This window comes from Meriones unguiculatus, chromosome 12 (genome assembly GCF_030254825.1).
Source record: "Meriones unguiculatus strain TT.TT164.6M chromosome 12, Bangor_MerUng_6.1, whole genome shotgun sequence".
Taxonomy (NCBI): Eukaryota; Metazoa; Chordata; class Mammalia; order Rodentia; family Muridae; genus Meriones; species Meriones unguiculatus.
Window position 1 is genome coordinate 60741695 of NC_083360.1, and position 17958 is coordinate 60759652.

At 40.5% G+C, this 17958-nt stretch overlaps 1 protein-coding gene across 4 annotated transcripts in view; it reads right to left on the reverse strand.

Moving 5' to 3' along the window:
* Mpdz (multiple PDZ domain crumbs cell polarity complex component) overlaps window positions 1-17958 on the reverse strand; it is a 169295-nt gene that overhangs the window by 10774 nt on the left and 140563 nt on the right. For all 4 annotated transcript variants that reach the window (XM_060365776.1, XM_060365775.1, XM_021642667.2 and 1 more), the window contains 9 exons: window positions 15892-15972; window positions 9220-9312; window positions 9057-9131; window positions 6867-7032; window positions 4889-5034; window positions 4197-4280; window positions 3877-4070; window positions 2503-2650; window positions 930-1016 (listed from right to left, as the gene is read on the reverse strand). In XM_060365776.1, the coding sequence (XP_060221759.1) occupies window positions 930-1016; window positions 2503-2650; window positions 3877-4070; window positions 4197-4280; window positions 4889-5034; window positions 6867-7032; window positions 9057-9131; window positions 9220-9312; window positions 15892-15972 (1074 nt within the window). The remainder of the gene's footprint in view (window positions 1-929; window positions 1017-2502; window positions 2651-3876; window positions 4071-4196; window positions 4281-4888; window positions 5035-6866; window positions 7033-9056; window positions 9132-9219; window positions 9313-15891; window positions 15973-17958) is intronic.

Consider the following 17958-nt stretch of genomic DNA (forward strand, 5'->3'; position numbering starts at 1 on the left):
AAAACCTTATTCAAGACTTAATTCTCTTTGAATTTAAACTACTACACAACAGGTAGAGCTTAAAACTATTTTATATTGTCCAGTGAGCTGGAAGAAAATAGCATTAATGAAGGATGTTAGTAAATGGTCTTTATGAATACTCATGAAAATGAAATTCTGTCTTCAGAAGATAATACTGAGAAAAAAAGCTTTCTAAGAATCTTGCATTTATTATACAAGTGTGTGTGCATTTTCATGTATACATGTGTAGGGAGGGGCCCTACATGAGCATATAAGGATTCAGGAGTCTGGAGGCCACAGGCCTACCTTAGGCACCTTCCTCAGGAGGCATCCACCTTGCTTACTGAGCCAGGCCTTCTCACTGGGACATGGGGCTTGCCAATGGGGTAAACAACCAGGTCAGCAGGCACCACGCTGCCTTTACCAGCCCCGAAACGGGATGGAAAGCATCAAAAACACTGGCTTTCTAATGTGGGTTCTGGGGATTTAACTTAAGGCCCTCAAGCTAACGCTGCATGAGCTATCTCCCTAGCCCACGAATCAAATTATTTTAATATCGTGTTTCTATACAGGGATAGTTTGCAATCACCTACCTGGAACTCTCCAGTTGAATACTGACTGATGTTTGTTTGACAGTGTGTTAAACGTATGTTACCTTGACTGGATTTGCCTACCCCGACTAGAAGGCTATGTTTTGAGACTGTGGAAGAAGAATGCCAGAAACAAAGTCCCGCCCGAATTTCCAAGAGCCCCCAGTGTCCAGTGGCCCTCACTGCCAGGCTTCTCTCATTCTTCCCTGCCAAGCTCTACTCAGTTCCACACTGAGGGCTGGACCGGGTGTCTGAGACCACAGGCAGACTCTCTGGGGACATTTCTAAGCTCCCCTTTGCACCTGGACTGGTTTGCTTCATGAACTCCACAGGACGCACCTGGCTGCTTTGAGAAGGTCTCCGCTCTGAGTGGAACGGACCAGCTTTGATTCTTCCAACTTCCAGAGTTACCGTGCCTAGGGAACACTGAGGGAGATGGTTTACGGAAACGTTAAAACAAAATTCTATAATATAGCTCCAGGCTGGCTTAGGCTACATAGTGAGTTCTAGGATTGTCTAGGCTACATAGTAAGATGTTATCTCAAACACCAAACATCTGCTTCTACAAAAAAGAAACAATTCTGGTCTCTTTGTTTTGATGACTTTTATAAATAACAGATTTAATGTGTGTTCCATTAATAATTAATGATAGTGATCCAAACCACAGTGGTTAAGGTGGAGCTTCAACCTAGAAACGGCCTCTAGGAGTCCAGATTGAGAGGTACCCAGTGGCAGCAATGCCCAGCATCCCTACCAGCTGGGGAGCAGACATACTCAGGTTCATGTTCACTCAAACCAAGATGTGAGAAATAAGCAATGATAGTGTTTTCAAGTTCACGCTGAATTAAACTTCCAGTAAAAGAAACACATCAGGCAAAGAAGATGCAGTCAGTAACTCACTTATAATACGCTCTTCTCTAGAAGCTGGGCCATTCCTACCAGGGAAGCTCTACTTCCCACAGGTTGCTTTCTGGTGAGTATTCTGTAGTTCACAGCTTATTTTCAGAGATGACTCCACCCTCCAACAGAGAATGGTTCTTCACAAAGAGCTTTCTCTTGAGGAAACCTACTTCACTGTGTAAGAGGCACTAAAGCTCTAAGTCAGTGTTTTTTAACATGTGGGTCATGACCCCTTTGGGGTCAAATGACCCTTTTACAGGGGTCAAATATCAGATATCCTGCATATCAGATATTTATATCGCAGTTCATAACAGCAGCAAAATTAAAGCTATGAAGTAGCAATAAAACAATTTTATGGTTGGGGTCACCCAACATGAAGAAATGTATTAAAGGGTCCATCACAGTAAGTCCTATGCTGGTGCAAAGGGAGATTCTGTACAGAGCCCTGTTCAGTGCTGAGGGTGACCCACCTAAGAAGAGTTTTACTCTAATGTAGAGAAACGGTGTTCAGTCAGATGGGATGTAGGCTATATACTCCTGTGGGTGAAGCAGAGTGAAATTTTCCCTCTAGGGGTGGGGTCACAAGACTAAATACCAATTGTGTTGTGCCTAGAAAGAGGGTCTGGAAAGGGCTGAAAAGAAAAAGCCAGAAATTATGGCATCCTGAAATGCTGTGGGGGCTCTGATGGCTTTCGAACACTTCAGATGACAGACTTCACTTAAACCAAGTTATAAGAATAAATCCAGAAAGAAACAAAAAAGAGTGTATGCCGAGACTTTCGTGGTCTGAATATACATTCTTTTTTTAATACTCACTTTAAAGATTTGCTACTATGCATGTATTTAAGTATTCATGTCAGGAATTCTAACAGTTATTAAGCAAATATATAAAAACATAATAAAAGTTATAAATTTACTGTTTGGAAATACGGTATCACACTTGTTTTTATCTGAGATGACAACTAACATATACAATTACTATTCAAAATTAGGTTTTTCACTTGATCTCTACCTTTAGGAGGGCGGCGACGGCTTCCTGGGTGGCATTGCGGACATCTTCTCCATTCACCATTAAAATCTGGTCCCCCTGCATCAGTCTCCCGTCGGCATCAGCAATGCCTCCTTTGACAATATCTGACACAAATACTCCAGTGTCATTTCTGCAAGGAACAATGAATTTCAGCATTAAATCTGGTTCTCAGCTGCAATGATTGCTTATGTAATCAAAAGCTGATTTATTCTAAGTGAATCTCATGTCCATTTTTTAGAGTTTTTATAGTTTTGTGTAATGCTGGGGCAGCTTTACCAGAAATGAGAAATAACTGTGATTTTTAACTTAAGAGATTATCTCATAGATTAAAAGTATCTCTCACAGGCATATCTAGTCTTTTTCAGGTATGGACTCTGAACAACTGAGTACCATAATTCTTAATTTTATGGTTTACACCCCTAGAAGATGGTAAAAACTGCAGCCTGGAGTCAGGCGGTTGGGTATGAAGTGCATGTTTTTTCTGCACCACACAGAAGTTTTCTATGGACACTGTCTTGTAGTCATTTGAGCATGCTGAGGCTTTCATCAACATCATTAACATTATTTAAAATAAATAATAGCTATGTACCGCAACAAACTGAGACTCTGTTACTTACAGCTTAACCACCATTACTATGAGGTCTTTTAGGTCCTTTTAGCTAACTTTTGCATACAACAGATTTATCCAAAATAACTAAACATTAATTTTATCCCTATTGTTTCACAAAACTAAAAGCAAACTCCTGTAACAAAACAATCACCATCGATCAATTTAATCCTCAGCTTAGACACATGTTTTCTTGAAAACATTCACCAGTCCACTTTCTTAAATAGGGAAATCAGTTTGTCCCTTTTCTTCTCTAGCTACCCCAATGTGCCTCTGTTTCTCTCAATAAATTCATTTGCTACAAGAATTAAGAGTCTCTTTCAGAAGACTAATTTTTAAAAAATGTTTAAAATTTTAAATCTGTATTATTTTTAGTGTGTATGCCACTTGTGTGTGAGTATCTCCTCTGATGAGAAGAGCATACATGCCCTGGAGCTGTAGTTACAGAAAGTTATAAGCCACCTGGTATGGGTGGTGTAAAATAAATACCACTGTGCCATCTCTCCAGCTCTTTAGGATAAATTTTCTGAGGTCAGGAACTATTTCTTACTTAACTGATCCTCAAGATATAATGCATGTCTTGGCATACAGCAGATACTCCATACCAAATGGCCTTCTGCTGAAGACTATACAACCCTCCAATACCCTGACTTACAATGTCTACAATGACAGAGCATAAACTATTGATACACTCAATTCAAGCTATTATCGGTTTCAAAGGGGCCCTAGGTTTGCTCTCTCGAACCCACCTTTTGCCAACAATACTCAACCCAAGGCCTTTGCCAGGCCTCTTCTGCAGCTCAATGGTGAAAGTATCACACACATCCTCCTCTTTGTATGGGGCCTCATCCCTGTAGAGTGTCAGCCGTACTCTTTGTGGAGTCTGTCTCAGGACATTGATGGCTTCATCATGTGTAGCCTTTCTCAGGTCAATCCCATTCACCTGCAAAGAAATAGGGTGCCAATGGTGAGGAGCTAGGTGATGTAAGTGAAGGAAGGGAGGAAAGGGGAAGAAAAAGGATGAAGGAAGATAAAGCTCATCACCCGTCATCTAAATAAGCATTTATACCTCTAAAATCTGGTCTCCAGCCCACAGTCTTCCATCTTTACATGCTGCTCCCTCTTCATAAACTTCATGGATAATAATAGCACCCTAGGGCCCAAACATAACATACCAACATGTTACCATTCTCCCTAGGAATGCTAAGAAGAAAGGAATCCAAAGCCACTGTACTTTGAGAGACAGCTAAAGAAGTTCATATGTGAGCCACACAACAGAATGTCACGAAAACAACTACTGAGAAGATTTTTGTTAAAAGGCTCAAAGAAGCATATACTTTTTTTTCTAATTATTGAGAAATCTGAAAATAAAACTCATAAAATTTATAAAGCATCCATGAATATAAGAGAAATAAAGCAACACTCCTATCTACAAATGTACAGACTTTTAAATGTAAAATTTTGAGTATGTATTTCATACTCTTGTCAATATGGGGCTGAGATAACCTGGGCATAAGTGAAAACAAGCTAAACAATGCCAAGGACCAGCGGAGTGATCCAAGTATGCTGAAATCTTATGTGTAACAGAGTCTGTTAAGTCAGTCTTGGCTTAGTCAAAGTCATAATCCTAGTTTTTGATACCGATGATACATTTTTCTCAGCCTTTACATCACATTTAATAAAGTGATAGGATTCTCCTCCCCGTGGTCATGGACCACCTGACAGCTCCGGTGCTGGGATGCCTCTGGGTGAGGTGCTTACCAGCAGTGTGTCTGAACCCCCAACAATACTCAGTCCCAGTCCTGTCTGTCCTTTGGAAATCTCAATTGTTGTTTCGCAGCCGGGGATGATGGGGCAGGTGGCAGGGTCAGAAGCAAAAACTGCTGGTGTTGATGACCTGCTTGTACCTAAAAAAGAGTTTAGAATGAATGAGCCCCGAATAATAATTGTTTAGAAAGAACACATGTCAAACTCAGCACACAAATTGCCTTTAAGGATGGAGAAGGAGATTAGGGAAAAGGCAACTTAAAATCTGTCTTGAGTATTTTAGCTATTTTGTATTTAAAGTATAAAAATAGTGTGTAACTCATTCATCAATAAACTGGAGCAAGGCGTACAATTTCTTCCTTGTTTTCAATGTTATTTTGTATTTATTTTTAAGTTGCTGGAGGTATAAAGGGAGGAAAACACGCTAGAGCTGGGTTGAGCCTGTAGCTTTGATTCAGTAGCCTACACTTCACCAAAGCCAAGCATGCTTCTTATGGAAGAAGCATTCATCACACTCAGAGACCAGCTGGCCTGCACAGTCTCGTAGGCACACTCAGTGGAACAAAGCTCATCATTAATTCTGGTCATGGTGCTGTGCCACGGTTTGACAGTTTTTATTTTCTTTTTCTTTGTATCCTCAAGCATCTCTTCTTGTGTAACTGATTCTGAGCATACTTGCACATCTATAAATTCGTGCAAAAAACATTCACTTTATTCTTTTCTGATCTTTCTCCTCGAGTCTCACTTGGTAATTTTAATATACTTTTGACATCAAATCCTGCTACATACCTTTCTGAATTGGGGAGATAAGAGCACAGTATGGAAAAATAAAGAGAACAGTCCCATGACTTTTTTTCCCAAGCGTGCACACCACACGTGTAAGGACAGAGGAAAAAGCAGGTTTTAGAGAGCTACTCTTGTTGAATGTGTGTTGCAGACAAGATGTTCTCTTTTCCGGCAATCAGAAACAGACTTTGCTTTTACTCCAGAAATGGTAAAAGTGGGTGTATGATATTTTTTTTTCATTTATGCTAAGTTGTCACTGAAATTTTCATATTTTAAACACAATGCTATTTAGGATTCAACGTTAAATGAGAAAAATCTTCATTAAAATATTAATGGCACTTCAGTGAATTTCCTAGCCCTTCTAAACACAGGGTTACTGGTAACAGAGATATTTTACTTTAAGACTTTTTGAATAGGTGTATTATGAATGCTTTCAGCCCATTTTTCCTTAACAAACTATCAAATGAATGGAATATTTCAGTTTGTATTTAGGCAAAGAAAGTGTCTCCTCCCTTCTCCACCCTCTGCAGAACAGGCAATGTTTAAATTATTTCTAAGTGATGCTTTAGAGAATCTGAGTTATTTATTATTTTATTATCCTCAAGTATTCCTTTTCTAAAAAGCAAGTCAAATAATATTTTTCTCCATATATTAAATTGTCAGTTGAGTAATTCAAGAAAGCTTTGCCCCTCACTATCTCATCTGAGGTGACCTTCCCATACCACATGAGCTACCAACACTGATCTAGCACGCATGCTGTAGTAGTAAGAACTTTAAGGGTAATAGCATCCTAACGGTGAAACAATATCATTGCGTATTCACTTCATAGAATTGAAGTTAACAGCTCCTTTCTTATTCCACCAGCAGAAGTTACAAAATGGCAGCTCTGATTCCTCCTTGGATGCTGCATGTGCCCTTAACAAGAACTTGAAAGCAAAGGCCACTCCCTTGGTTTAGAGAGGAAGAGGCAGAGGCAGGCACCTGCAGTGACTTCCTGAGGTATCACAGTTGGGTAACCCATATACACAGGTCTACTGTCAGGGATCACACTTTCCTCAGTTATGCCCCCTTTAAGCAAATACTCTTTGACTTAATGCTGTTGAAGCAGTGTGTGCAGGCCTGCTCTGAAGGAAGACCCTCTATTTGGGTTGTCCTGTGTGCAGGAAGCTCATCAGCCAGCCCTTACTTGGGATGGGTTCCAGGTCCAGAGCTGGGACTGCAGGAGTCTGGGAGCTGTCTTTCCTTTCTCCATTGGCTGCAGCAACTGCTAAAGGAACAGCTTGGCAACCTGGATTCACAGTTCTAACAGTCAGCTTTACAGTTGTCTTTGCTGTCTTCATAAGGCTGATAAACTGGCCGGATATTGATGTGAAGAAGAACAAAATTGAAAGACAAATGAGCAAACATACACAAATAAAAGTCACCAGAATTTCTGGGATCTTTTTTGTGTATTTATGTGTTTAGGCATACCCATACTTACGTGTGAACATGTTTGTGTGTGCATAGGTACATACAACTGGGCATGTGGAGGGCATAGTCTTTATCACTGGTTTGGTGCTCACTGATCAGGCCCTGATGGATGTTCAGTGAGCCCCAAACAATTTCTGGTTTCAGCTTCCTTTTTAACAGGATTATAAAAGCTGTCATACCAGCATCCAGCTTTTTCTTTGTGTCTTCTTATCCTGCTCCTTCTTCTTATAACATAGACTCTTACCATTCAACTCAGGTTGTTTACTTGTGTTTTAAAGATTTATCTATCATCTATCAATCTACCCCCTTCTCTCTCTCTCTCTCTCTCTCTCTCTCTCTCTCTCTCTCTCTCTCTCTCTCTGTGTGTGTGTGTGTGTGAGAGAGAGAGAGAGAGAGAGAGAGAGAGAGAGAGAGAGAGAGACTCATGTATATAGGTGCCTGTGGAGTCCAGAAAAGGGTGTCAGATCCTTTGGAGCTTGAGGTGCAGATATTGTAAGCTATCTGATATAGATGCAGGACACAAAATTTCCATCAGCTAGATGCACTATTTACCATTGAACCCCAACCCTAGCCCCACAGATTCAGATTCTTAGGCACTTCATTGGCAGAGCTTACTCCCCACATCCAATGTTGTTGGTCTCTAACTCATATGTTATAAAGAAAGAAAGACACAAATGATTTCACTGTGGTTCCTGGAGAGTCCAAGAAAGAAATGCCTCCTCTAGTCCTTCAATTGTCCAGTGAGATTATGGCTATGGCTAACTTCTACTCTCCTTCTAGACCAGCTTTGCAAGATTCTTTATGTTAGTATAATGAGGGAGTGGCTTTCAACTTATTACATTTTTAACCACCTTTAACCTTGTGATTTTCCTGGATTCTTACAACACAGATGACACAGAACACATTTTGTCCACTTTCTTGTTCTGCAAGGTATCTGGTGCAGCTTTTACAAACTTTTCTAACTAGACAGGAGCATACTGACAAGCACATGTGAAAAACAGGGCAGCAAACATAGATAGCCACAGTATAGTGAAGGCAAATCTGAAGTAAAAATCGGATCTCTAGATTAAAGAATTCAAGCTACATAGTCATTACAAGTAAAACTGAGAGATGGCTCAGAGGTTAAGAACGCTGGCTGTTCCTCCAAAGGTCCTGAGTTCAATTCCCAGCAACCACAGGGTGGCTCGTAGCCATCTAGCATGAGATCTGCTGGCATGCACACACACATGCAGGCAGAATACTGTGTAAGTAATAAACAAATATTTAGAAAAAAAAAAGAAAAAAACAAAAGCATTAAAGAGGTTTTTTTTGTTGTTGTTGTTTCGTTTTGATTTGTTTACATAGATTTAATCTTCTTGCTGGCCAATGTAGAAACTGATTAAACCCTAGAAGAGGGCAGGGAGCTTATTATATCCCAAGGAAAACAAACATTTTTCCTGGCATTTATATACAAATACCATCACTGAAACTCCTGATAAAAAGAGGTATTCAACACCAACAGATGTCAGACATGTAAAGGCTGCATTTTCAAATCTATTTAATAGCAATTTACATAACAGCTACGTAACAGTAAACATTCATAAGGAAATATAGCCTTATTCTCAACAAGAAATGAGTTTCTGTTTAGTAGTTACAGGTTTCTCAAAAGAAACAGAGACAACATTGATTAAAAATAACAATGAAAACTGAATAATTAATCAGCCAGACTCATAACATCATTTTGATTACAAAACAAAAAAACGAGAGCAAAAAAGAAAACAGAAAACAAAAATTGAGAAACCTGAGGAAAAGCCTCTTTTTGAAAACAGTCCTATCTACGTATCTGCCCACTCTTAATTCATGTGCCCCACTTGAGCCAGGCCAAAGGATAGGTTGGCTGAGTCACTGCATTTATTGGAAAAAATACCTTTTCAATAGGACACCCAGCAACAACTTCATCATCAACAGCCAAGATTTGATCTCCAGCCTTGAGCCTTCCATCCTACAGTGAAATGTAGACCTGAGTAACATTTCAGAGCAATTCCACCCCCTTCCACCACTTTTCAAAGACAAGAAAGCTAGAGTGTCACCTTGGCTGCTCCCCCGTGCTCAGTTAGACTCTTGATGATGACTCCGTTGAGTGTTTCTTCCTCACTGATGGCAATGCCCAAACCTCCTTGATCCTACAGAAGGAAATTATACCAGTCAGGAAACAATTACAACTCTTTGTAATGACAGAAGAAATTTGTACTGCAGGCTCTGTCCCTTCGGGGCACAACTCTCAGAGTCTTTTCTCAAGAGAAGAGTCCTCATCTGCTGCAGAATGAGCACACACACCTTTGTGCCTAAACTATGCCCCCATATTGGCCATGGCTGCAGAGTCAACACCACACGGATCTACATTTTTTGACATTAAAATAAAATCAAGCTCCAAATGTATAATAACAGTGACTTTTACCTTCCTTTCTGATTACTTTAATAAAATTAAAATGGGAGTTTTGAGTTTTTGTTCTAGCCAGAGCTAGTCACTTTTTGCATTGTAGTTGTCATCCAGACAAAATTCATACAAAGTCAAGTGGAGAAAAGGAAAACATGTGTGGTCCTTCAGGGGCACACACCTCAAGCCACACTTGCCATCAAAGGGTGGGTTTCTAGCTTTGAATCTACCTTCTACCTATGCGTGTCACCGTATCTCTAATGCTCCTACTGAAGAGGAAAAATCAAAGCTTTCTTATCTAAAAAATGAAATTATAACAGCACTTTCCACTTAGTGGGAAATTGATTTTATTAACAAGGCTGGTTACTGAATACCTATTCTCACCGCACCCTAGGTAGTAATGAGTGCATTTTAATTAGCACACCTAGTTCCTCCAGGGACCAACTATACCAACTGGCTCTCACTCTTCTTCCATCTTCCTCACCTTTACTCTTTCTCTCCTCCTTTTTTTACTCCTTACTTGTGCTTTCGATGGTGACTTTAAAATACACATACACAAATCTTACTATTCCTCCCATTAAAACAGTGCACCTAGGCGGATGGGCTAGACTCACTGACTTGATTCTAATGAAACAAGTGACAGAATATAATTTCATAGCTGGGTTACAAAAGACACGAAGGTGGTGAGAATTTTGGTTTCTTAAAAAACTCAGTTATAGTATATGAATATATTTTTGTTTTAATCTCAGGTGTGGGATATGGGCCTGCTTCAGATTGACCACAGCAGCTAACCACAATATGCCTCGTGCTCTGTCAGGGGAGTGATTTGTGTCAGCTGCAGACAGTGTAATTCTGAACTTTCTTGAGAGGGTATAAGTATAAAGGAGAGAGTCCCAGCAGGGCCTGCTGCTCTCCCTGCTGCTCTCCCTGCTGCTGCTGGTTTGTCCTGCTGTGTTTGCTCTTGCATTTGCTATTGCTGCTTTTCTGGAGTGTTGTATAGACTGATGATGAAGACTGGACTCACCCCAAGGAACTACATCCATACTTAACAGGAGGTAGCCTATGGAGATCTAAGCTTCCTTTCCCCTCTAACCTTCTTTCTCTCCTACCTAGTGTTGGGAGGTTGGAAGAGATTAGGGTAGATAAGGGTTGGAAGAGAAGTAGAGGCATAAGAACCCAATACAGCAGTATAAATCAAATTTGGCTGCATTAAGGCTTGCTGCTTTCTGGTTATCTTTGATCACTATTTATGTGGGAAGTCTACTGCCATAGCAAGGGAATACTCAGATGTGCCACAGAAAGGAAAGCAGTTACTTGCCTACATTCATTCAATGAAATCACCTTGGAAGTAGAACCAATTGCCACCCACAGTGCAACCTCCCAGTAACCGACTGGCCATTCCTGGCTGTTTGTCAGGAACTATACAGGAGGCTCTAAGCCTGAACATCCAGAAGACCTGTTCCAAATTCCACATTCACAGGAACTGAGATATAGCAAATATCAGTTTTATGTTAATTGGGGTTTGTGGTAATTTTTTTATGTAAAGAAAAGTAAGTAGTTTCAAAGATGGAAATTGAGTAACGCCAGTCAATTCTATAGTTGATTCCCATAGCCATCACTGGCTGGAGTATGCACGTGACTTGGGCTGGTGGTTAGGATGGAGCTTGTGACATTCAGGGAACAGGAACTCTCACCTCTGCCCCATCACATGTCAATGGGGTGGGAGAGACCGGAACTAAGACTGGCAGCCAATCTAGGCTATAATGAAGAGCAGCTTTGGAATCAATAGACACTGGGCATGACTGTGCAGAAAGACTGGGCTCTTGATGACACAAGTGAGTCTTGGAATCAATTGTGCTTCAAGACTAAGTCCAAAGCTCTTCTTTTGAGCCTGATGGAGTTAAGATTTCTCCCGTTTGCTTCTTTTTTGCTTGTGTTTTTTGTTGTTGTTTTCAATAGTAGTTCCAAAGGAACAGAAAGCCAAACTTCTTCATGTATATTATGTCCTAACCCCACTGAGGACACTACAAAATTAAGTGCAAATATTGCAGACAAACGGTATCAGAGAAGCAGGATAACACATGCGAAGGGAGTATGATGTGCACATGCATTTTACTGCTAACTCTCCAACTCACTTCCTGCACAGCCTACGAAGTCCTTCCACAGCAGGAGAGGACATAGACACTGTCCTGAGCTAATTTCAAATGCCACCATGCAGTATGGTTCTGGAGGGATCACAAAGTTACACAGCCAGAACTGTCAACAAGAATTACAAGTGAGACAAGCTGAACAAACTACTGTTAATACCGGAGAGAGAACAGCTTTCTAACACTCAGAAGAAAAGGCTGTAACTCTACTTGAGGATTTCTGTATAAAATCATATGAATATGAAGTTGGTCTCTGGCAGTAGCTGAATCTGTTGCTTGCTGCAATGTATAGTTACTTTTCTAGGATAAAGAGTACTAAAAATAAATTTCTCGTCAGTTTTTTAATTAATTGAATGAGCACCACAGAACGCCACTGAGACTGTAGATTATATACACAAGAGCTTTATTTTATGTTTATAATCCCCTCACTTTTTAAAAGAGTAGCTTACAAGGGAAAAAAAGGTAATAGAAACAGTCAATGGTGTTTCTACAACAGAACTAGAAACGGCCTGTTATGAGGCTCCCTGCTCAAGTTCAGAATAGGGGCTGGAACGGCAGAGCACATAAACACCTCAATGAGGTGGCCTTGGGTAGGAAGACAGCAGCAGTGAAGGATGGGGCAATGATGGCAATCTTTCATGGTTATTAAGCAGTAGCTGGCATTATGAACAGAAGTTCTATTACTATTAAATTACTTTCAAAGGACAAAATTTTAAAAATCCTGGAGGATTAAGGGACAGAGGACCTAAAGTGCGCCATAGTGTGAGAAGGCTCTGGTTTTTGGCTTCCCTGTATTTCAGTCCCATGCCATCATCACAGAGTGAACTGTGCACAGGCTTGGCAGGATCTATTGTCCTTTTTAGTAAAGATCTCTACACAGGAAGCTTGCGAAAACATATTCTACAGGCCACTCATAACCTCACAGGTTTAAAAATGTTTATGAAAACAATTGTGGGAACTCGCATGGTGAGAACTGTTTTCTTTACATAAGTTATTTCACTTAACTCCGGAATAGTTTCTCCAGTATATTTGTATACCCTGTAAAGATAAGGAATGTGAACCCAAAGAACTTACTGACTTAATGTTCATAGTGAAAATCCTGAAAATAATGACTCTTTGCCTATTTGTCTAGCTTGTTTTAAAAGATTCCTAAATATTCTCTCTGTGTCCTTTGGTAGTTAATAAGAGAAAGCATTCCACTTCTCCAATATTTTACTTTACCATAAAACTACAATATAAGTGGAAGATTTTGTGGACAATGCATTGATCTTCTCCAAGGTCTTGGATTTTCAACAGAACAACACAAGGTTCCAGTCATCTCCACAGCAACCTACCCCCTCCCCCACTAAATGAAAGTTTAAAAAACATACAAACAAAAAAAGTAAACAAAACAAAGCACAGAAAACATCTCATTATGGAATAAAAAGTTTTTTTTTTTTTTTTTAAGACCAAGGTCTCTTTAAAACAATATCAATAGACATCTACGACTAAATCAGCAGAGGGGTAAAAGGCAAGATACCTTGTATGTTATAGGATGAAGGAATCTTGTTAAGATCTCTTTCAACACAGTGATCCCTTTAATCCTGGGACCTCCACTACAACTGATGATACTCCTTCACCAATGGCCACGTGGCCTATGGTGGCAAGCCTCAGCTTCTCCATGACCCCTTCAGGCTTGAGGAGCTCCATTGAGCTAAGACTGCACCTTCGCCAATGGTCTGCCCTGGCTCTCCCAATGCCAAGCTTCAGTTGGTATTCAAGACCATTTCAACCTTGTAGTTTTTAGGCCATGAAAAAAAAATCAGTGACATATAGGTGATGACTACACATAACTAAGTCTGACTGACAGCTTCAGATGCAGCCTTGGCCATCTCTGGACCACAGCTTCTGCATAATGACCTTGAGGACATCCCCAGAGATTCCTCCAGCTTTTCAAAAACAAAGCTCCAAAATGCTACAGTCCTTTAAAAAACCAACACGGTCAGATTCATGACAGCAACACCCCACACTCCTAATATTAATATTGATTGTAAAATTGACAGGATCTAGAATTACCATGGAGACAAGCCTCAAGACATTCCTGTGAGACACTACCTACATGAGGTTAGCCACTACATATGCCAGTTAGGGATTATATGTATTAGGTTAACAGAGGTGGGAATAACCACCTTAAGTGTAGGTGGCAGCATTCCACAGGCTGGTGTCCAAGACAAAATAAAATGGAGAAGCTAAACTGAGCACCAGCAGTCATTTCTCTTTGCTTCTTGACTACACATGCAATGTAGCCATCTGTTTCCTCCAACTCCTGCTCCAAGACTGACCTGAAATGACAGACTGTACCCCTAAACTGTGAGCCAAAATAAACCTATTTTCTTTAAGTTGCTTTTGTCCTGGTAATTAATACAAAGAAGCCATGTGCTGATTCACAAAATCTGCCCTAGGTAACAGCTAGCAAGGAGGAAGTCTAGGACTCTGCTGCAGGTGGTTGGGCTTTCTGTCTCTGCTCTCAGCCACTATAATGTTGTGTACCTCAGTCATCTACCATGCTCGCTTTCTAGCCTTCTTTGGCACCTGTTTATTTTAGCATACATGAAACATGAGGAAATCTATTAGAATTGCTGCAAAAAGGGGACATGCAAGACATTTACCATATTTTCAATTTTTCTAGAGATAAACATAAGCTGAAAAATTCATTCATACCAAAATTTCAGCATTCATTTAAATGCTTTCTAATTAACTATACTTAAGATATAGGTAGATAACTGCATTATTAAATAGTGGCTTTGATATTTAGAAATTAAAAAATAACTAAGCCTTGATATCTGGACAAGAATACAGAGGTCATAATCACTCTGACAGGGTAATGGGGGATTCTCAACTTAAAAAAAAATGTATGGATGCTTTCGGCAGGAAGGCAAAGCTTTTAATGACTTCTGTTTCCTCTGTCTAAAACAAAATAGTTCATAATACAAACTTCTGTTTTATACCCATAAGACCTCACAGCAGCTGTGGCTTCCTGTACAATTTCAAGCATCCCTGCATTGGTGGTGGTGGTAGTGGCTTAAGGGTGTGGTTCCTGGTATGTCACCCAGGAGGATGTGGGTGGCACAAGCTGAGGGAGGGAGGGAGGGAGGACATGAAGTTGGGATGGAAGCAGATGGTGACAGAAAGCTCTTAAAGGAATTGGAGGGAAGTGTTCCGATATACTGTTGCACATCCTCAAAAAGGTAATAAAATATTAAAAAGACTGAAGTAGCCCACCTTTGTACAGGTCTGTTTCTTTACAGAAAGAAATAAAATCAATACAATATGGATATTTTTCCAATAGTCTGGCTGTGTAGTAGGAATTATGCTATAATAAGTAATTCATTTACTCTTCATGACTGACTTAGACAAAAGTACAACTATTATCTTCAAATTACAGAAAGAAACAAGTGCAAGAAAGCTCATTTCTGGTGACGACCAGGCACTGTCCAGACAGAATGATCCAGGCTCAAAGGATCAGGCTGCCAGTGCCCCATGGCTGGAGGAAATGGGCTACTCCAGCCATCCATGTTTGCAGCATTTCCTGTATTACCCTTCTGCCACTTCCTTCACCTCCAGTGGCTGAACCCTTCCTTCTCTGTTCAAATCCACCATGTGCACTTGCTTTTCAGTATGAGCTGTCATGGGTGAAAACGCGTTGTTTTTCCTCAAACCACTTCAGTAAGCAATACTTGAACCTGAAAGTCAAACCTTTGCCAGACAAAGCTCACTGAGCATCAGCCTGTTAGCTAAACTTCTAGTTAGTTTTATGAACACTGGAGATTTTGACTTGTTTATTTTAGTATCTTCTGAGCAGGATCTCAGTAAATGAATCAAGGAGAGACAGCACATTTCCTGTCCTCGAATAACAGTAAAGCCAGGAAAAGCTGTACCACAGGAAAGGACTGAACAGCCCAGCAGTCTCCAGGCTTTACTGTGCAGTGCAATCAAGGTGGCCTATTAAAGCAGACTTCCATCCCATCCCCAAGAGCCCCTCACTCACAGAGGCCTGGGTGGATCCCAGCACTTGCATTTCTATCAAGACCCCAGATGGTACAGATGTTGCTCTCTGGAGACCCTGCTTCAGGGAGCTAGTAAACAGGACCAGTGGGTAGGGTACTCAGTCATTTAGCTCCCAGTCAAAGCAGATGTACCTTGGGAAGCTCCAGGTGGTACACATTTGTAAGTGAGCCGAGATCCACAGCTGAAGCAGAAGTTGTAATACTTGGTTCTACCTGACAAAAGAAAAATGTCCAAAAGGTAACTGTTAGCTATTTTTGTTTGCTTAAATGTAAGAGCCACTTAATCTGAATTATTTCATGTTATATGTTACTTGCATTTTAATATCTGCTGGTAGTTATGTGTGTTTTATATCAGAATGTTTGGAGCATACTCAGGTGGCTTGGCTGTCACCTGGGTTTACTCCACACTGCACTCCAGCAGCAGCCTACACTCAAAGAAATGCTGCGATGCATCAGTCTTACCCCACAAGTTATGACCGGTATTCTGAAATCATGAAATGCTTTCCCTAAAATTACTAAAATATAGTGTTTCAGGGGCAAAGTTGGTACACTGTGAAAACACAAGCTTGCCATCTATAACTTACTCAACCTTAGGTACCATGAGGAAACAGCTTGAAGCAGATAATTTCTGTATCTGTCTGATATGTATATAAGCACTCTGCTCAAACATTCCTTGAAGGAAGAATGAATTCCACCCTCATCTGCCACATGGCTCCTTTAGTTTTAAGCTCTTCTGTCTCTGCTGTCTTCTTTTATTGTCCTTAGACAAGAATCCAAAGATTTCTAAATTCAAACAAAAAAATAGCACCAAACATAATTCTTTGTTAACCTTTAGAGGCTGCCTTTCTCTCTTTCTCTGTTGTCGTTTGGCTTCTCATCATCACTGAGTTGCAGAACCAAGGACCTCCCTCTCTGCAGCATCTCAGACCATAGGATCCACTTTGAAATCCTTCGCTGCTGTCCAAGAGTGTACTGTTTCTCTTCCTCCTCGTGATTTTTCTTTTTCAGCTTCCTCAACATGTCCACATTGCACAAGCCTCCTTTTGCTTTCTTCTCTGCTAACGTTCTCTGTAAGCCAGTATTTTAGCCTCCAGGACCAACACATGCAATATGCTCCCTGGGAACTTGGGTCTAAACTTCAGAGGGCATATCTGAATGTTCACTCCATCAGGCTTCCTTACCTGCAGCCTGCTCAATGACAAAAGCAGGAAAAGCACAGCCCCAGAGAAAGTACAAGCAGTGCACACGCTGGCTGTACAGCACTTGCCAATGGGCATCCCAAAGCAGCCAGTGCTATGGTTATGAAAATATCAGCTTATCTCTTGTAGTTCAGTTAGTAAAGTAAGATATATGGAAGAAAGCCTTGTACTTCCTTCTATTTTGGCCACTGTTCGTTAACCAAATCATCAAATTACTCTAAAAATGTTGAAGAAAAATTTTACAACTCTTTTTTTCAGTAAGTACATCTGTGTGTGTGCGAATATTATTGGGTGGGTCTAAAACCTCTCTAGTGACCATTCCTTCTTCCCCTGTTGTACTGTATGTAGGTCCTCAGTGTCTTTTTTCCTGAACTGTTTCTGTTGTTTCTCACATTTAATTTCTCTGCCGTGAAATGCCTGATAGTAAGAGTCTGAAAGTGTAACTGTCATTCATTTATGTAGAGCGCACAAGGTCTTTCTGTTCACAGACAAGCACTAGCGAAAGCAGGAATGTGAAGCATGCGGGCTGTCTCTTCAAGGGTGATGTACACCTGCTTTACACCCAGAAATATGGGAGTTGGTGTTGTTAACTGCCTGGTAGATTGTACTATCTGTAGGGCCAGACTATGATGTTTACCCCAAACTCTTCCTACTAGACCTTCATCTTCAGTATTACTTCTTAGTCAATAAAACCTATCCTTAGAGATGGCGCATATACTTCATGGCCAGTGACCTCTAAACAATCTTGGTTAGAGACCACATCAGATCCTAGGTACTTAAGCAACAGAACCCTTCTTCATGGTAGAGGTCACATGTACTTTGCAAAAGAGTTTTGATGTAGTTATGCCTTAGGCTTTATGGTACACATGGATTAAGGTCACTGTTACCAGGAAACTTTCTTCGAAAATTGTACTGTACTTAAATATGCCTAAAATAAACTGGCTGGGTTCAGAGCCCAGAACTTTGAACCAGCCCAGCTAACTAAGTTGTGCTGAATTGG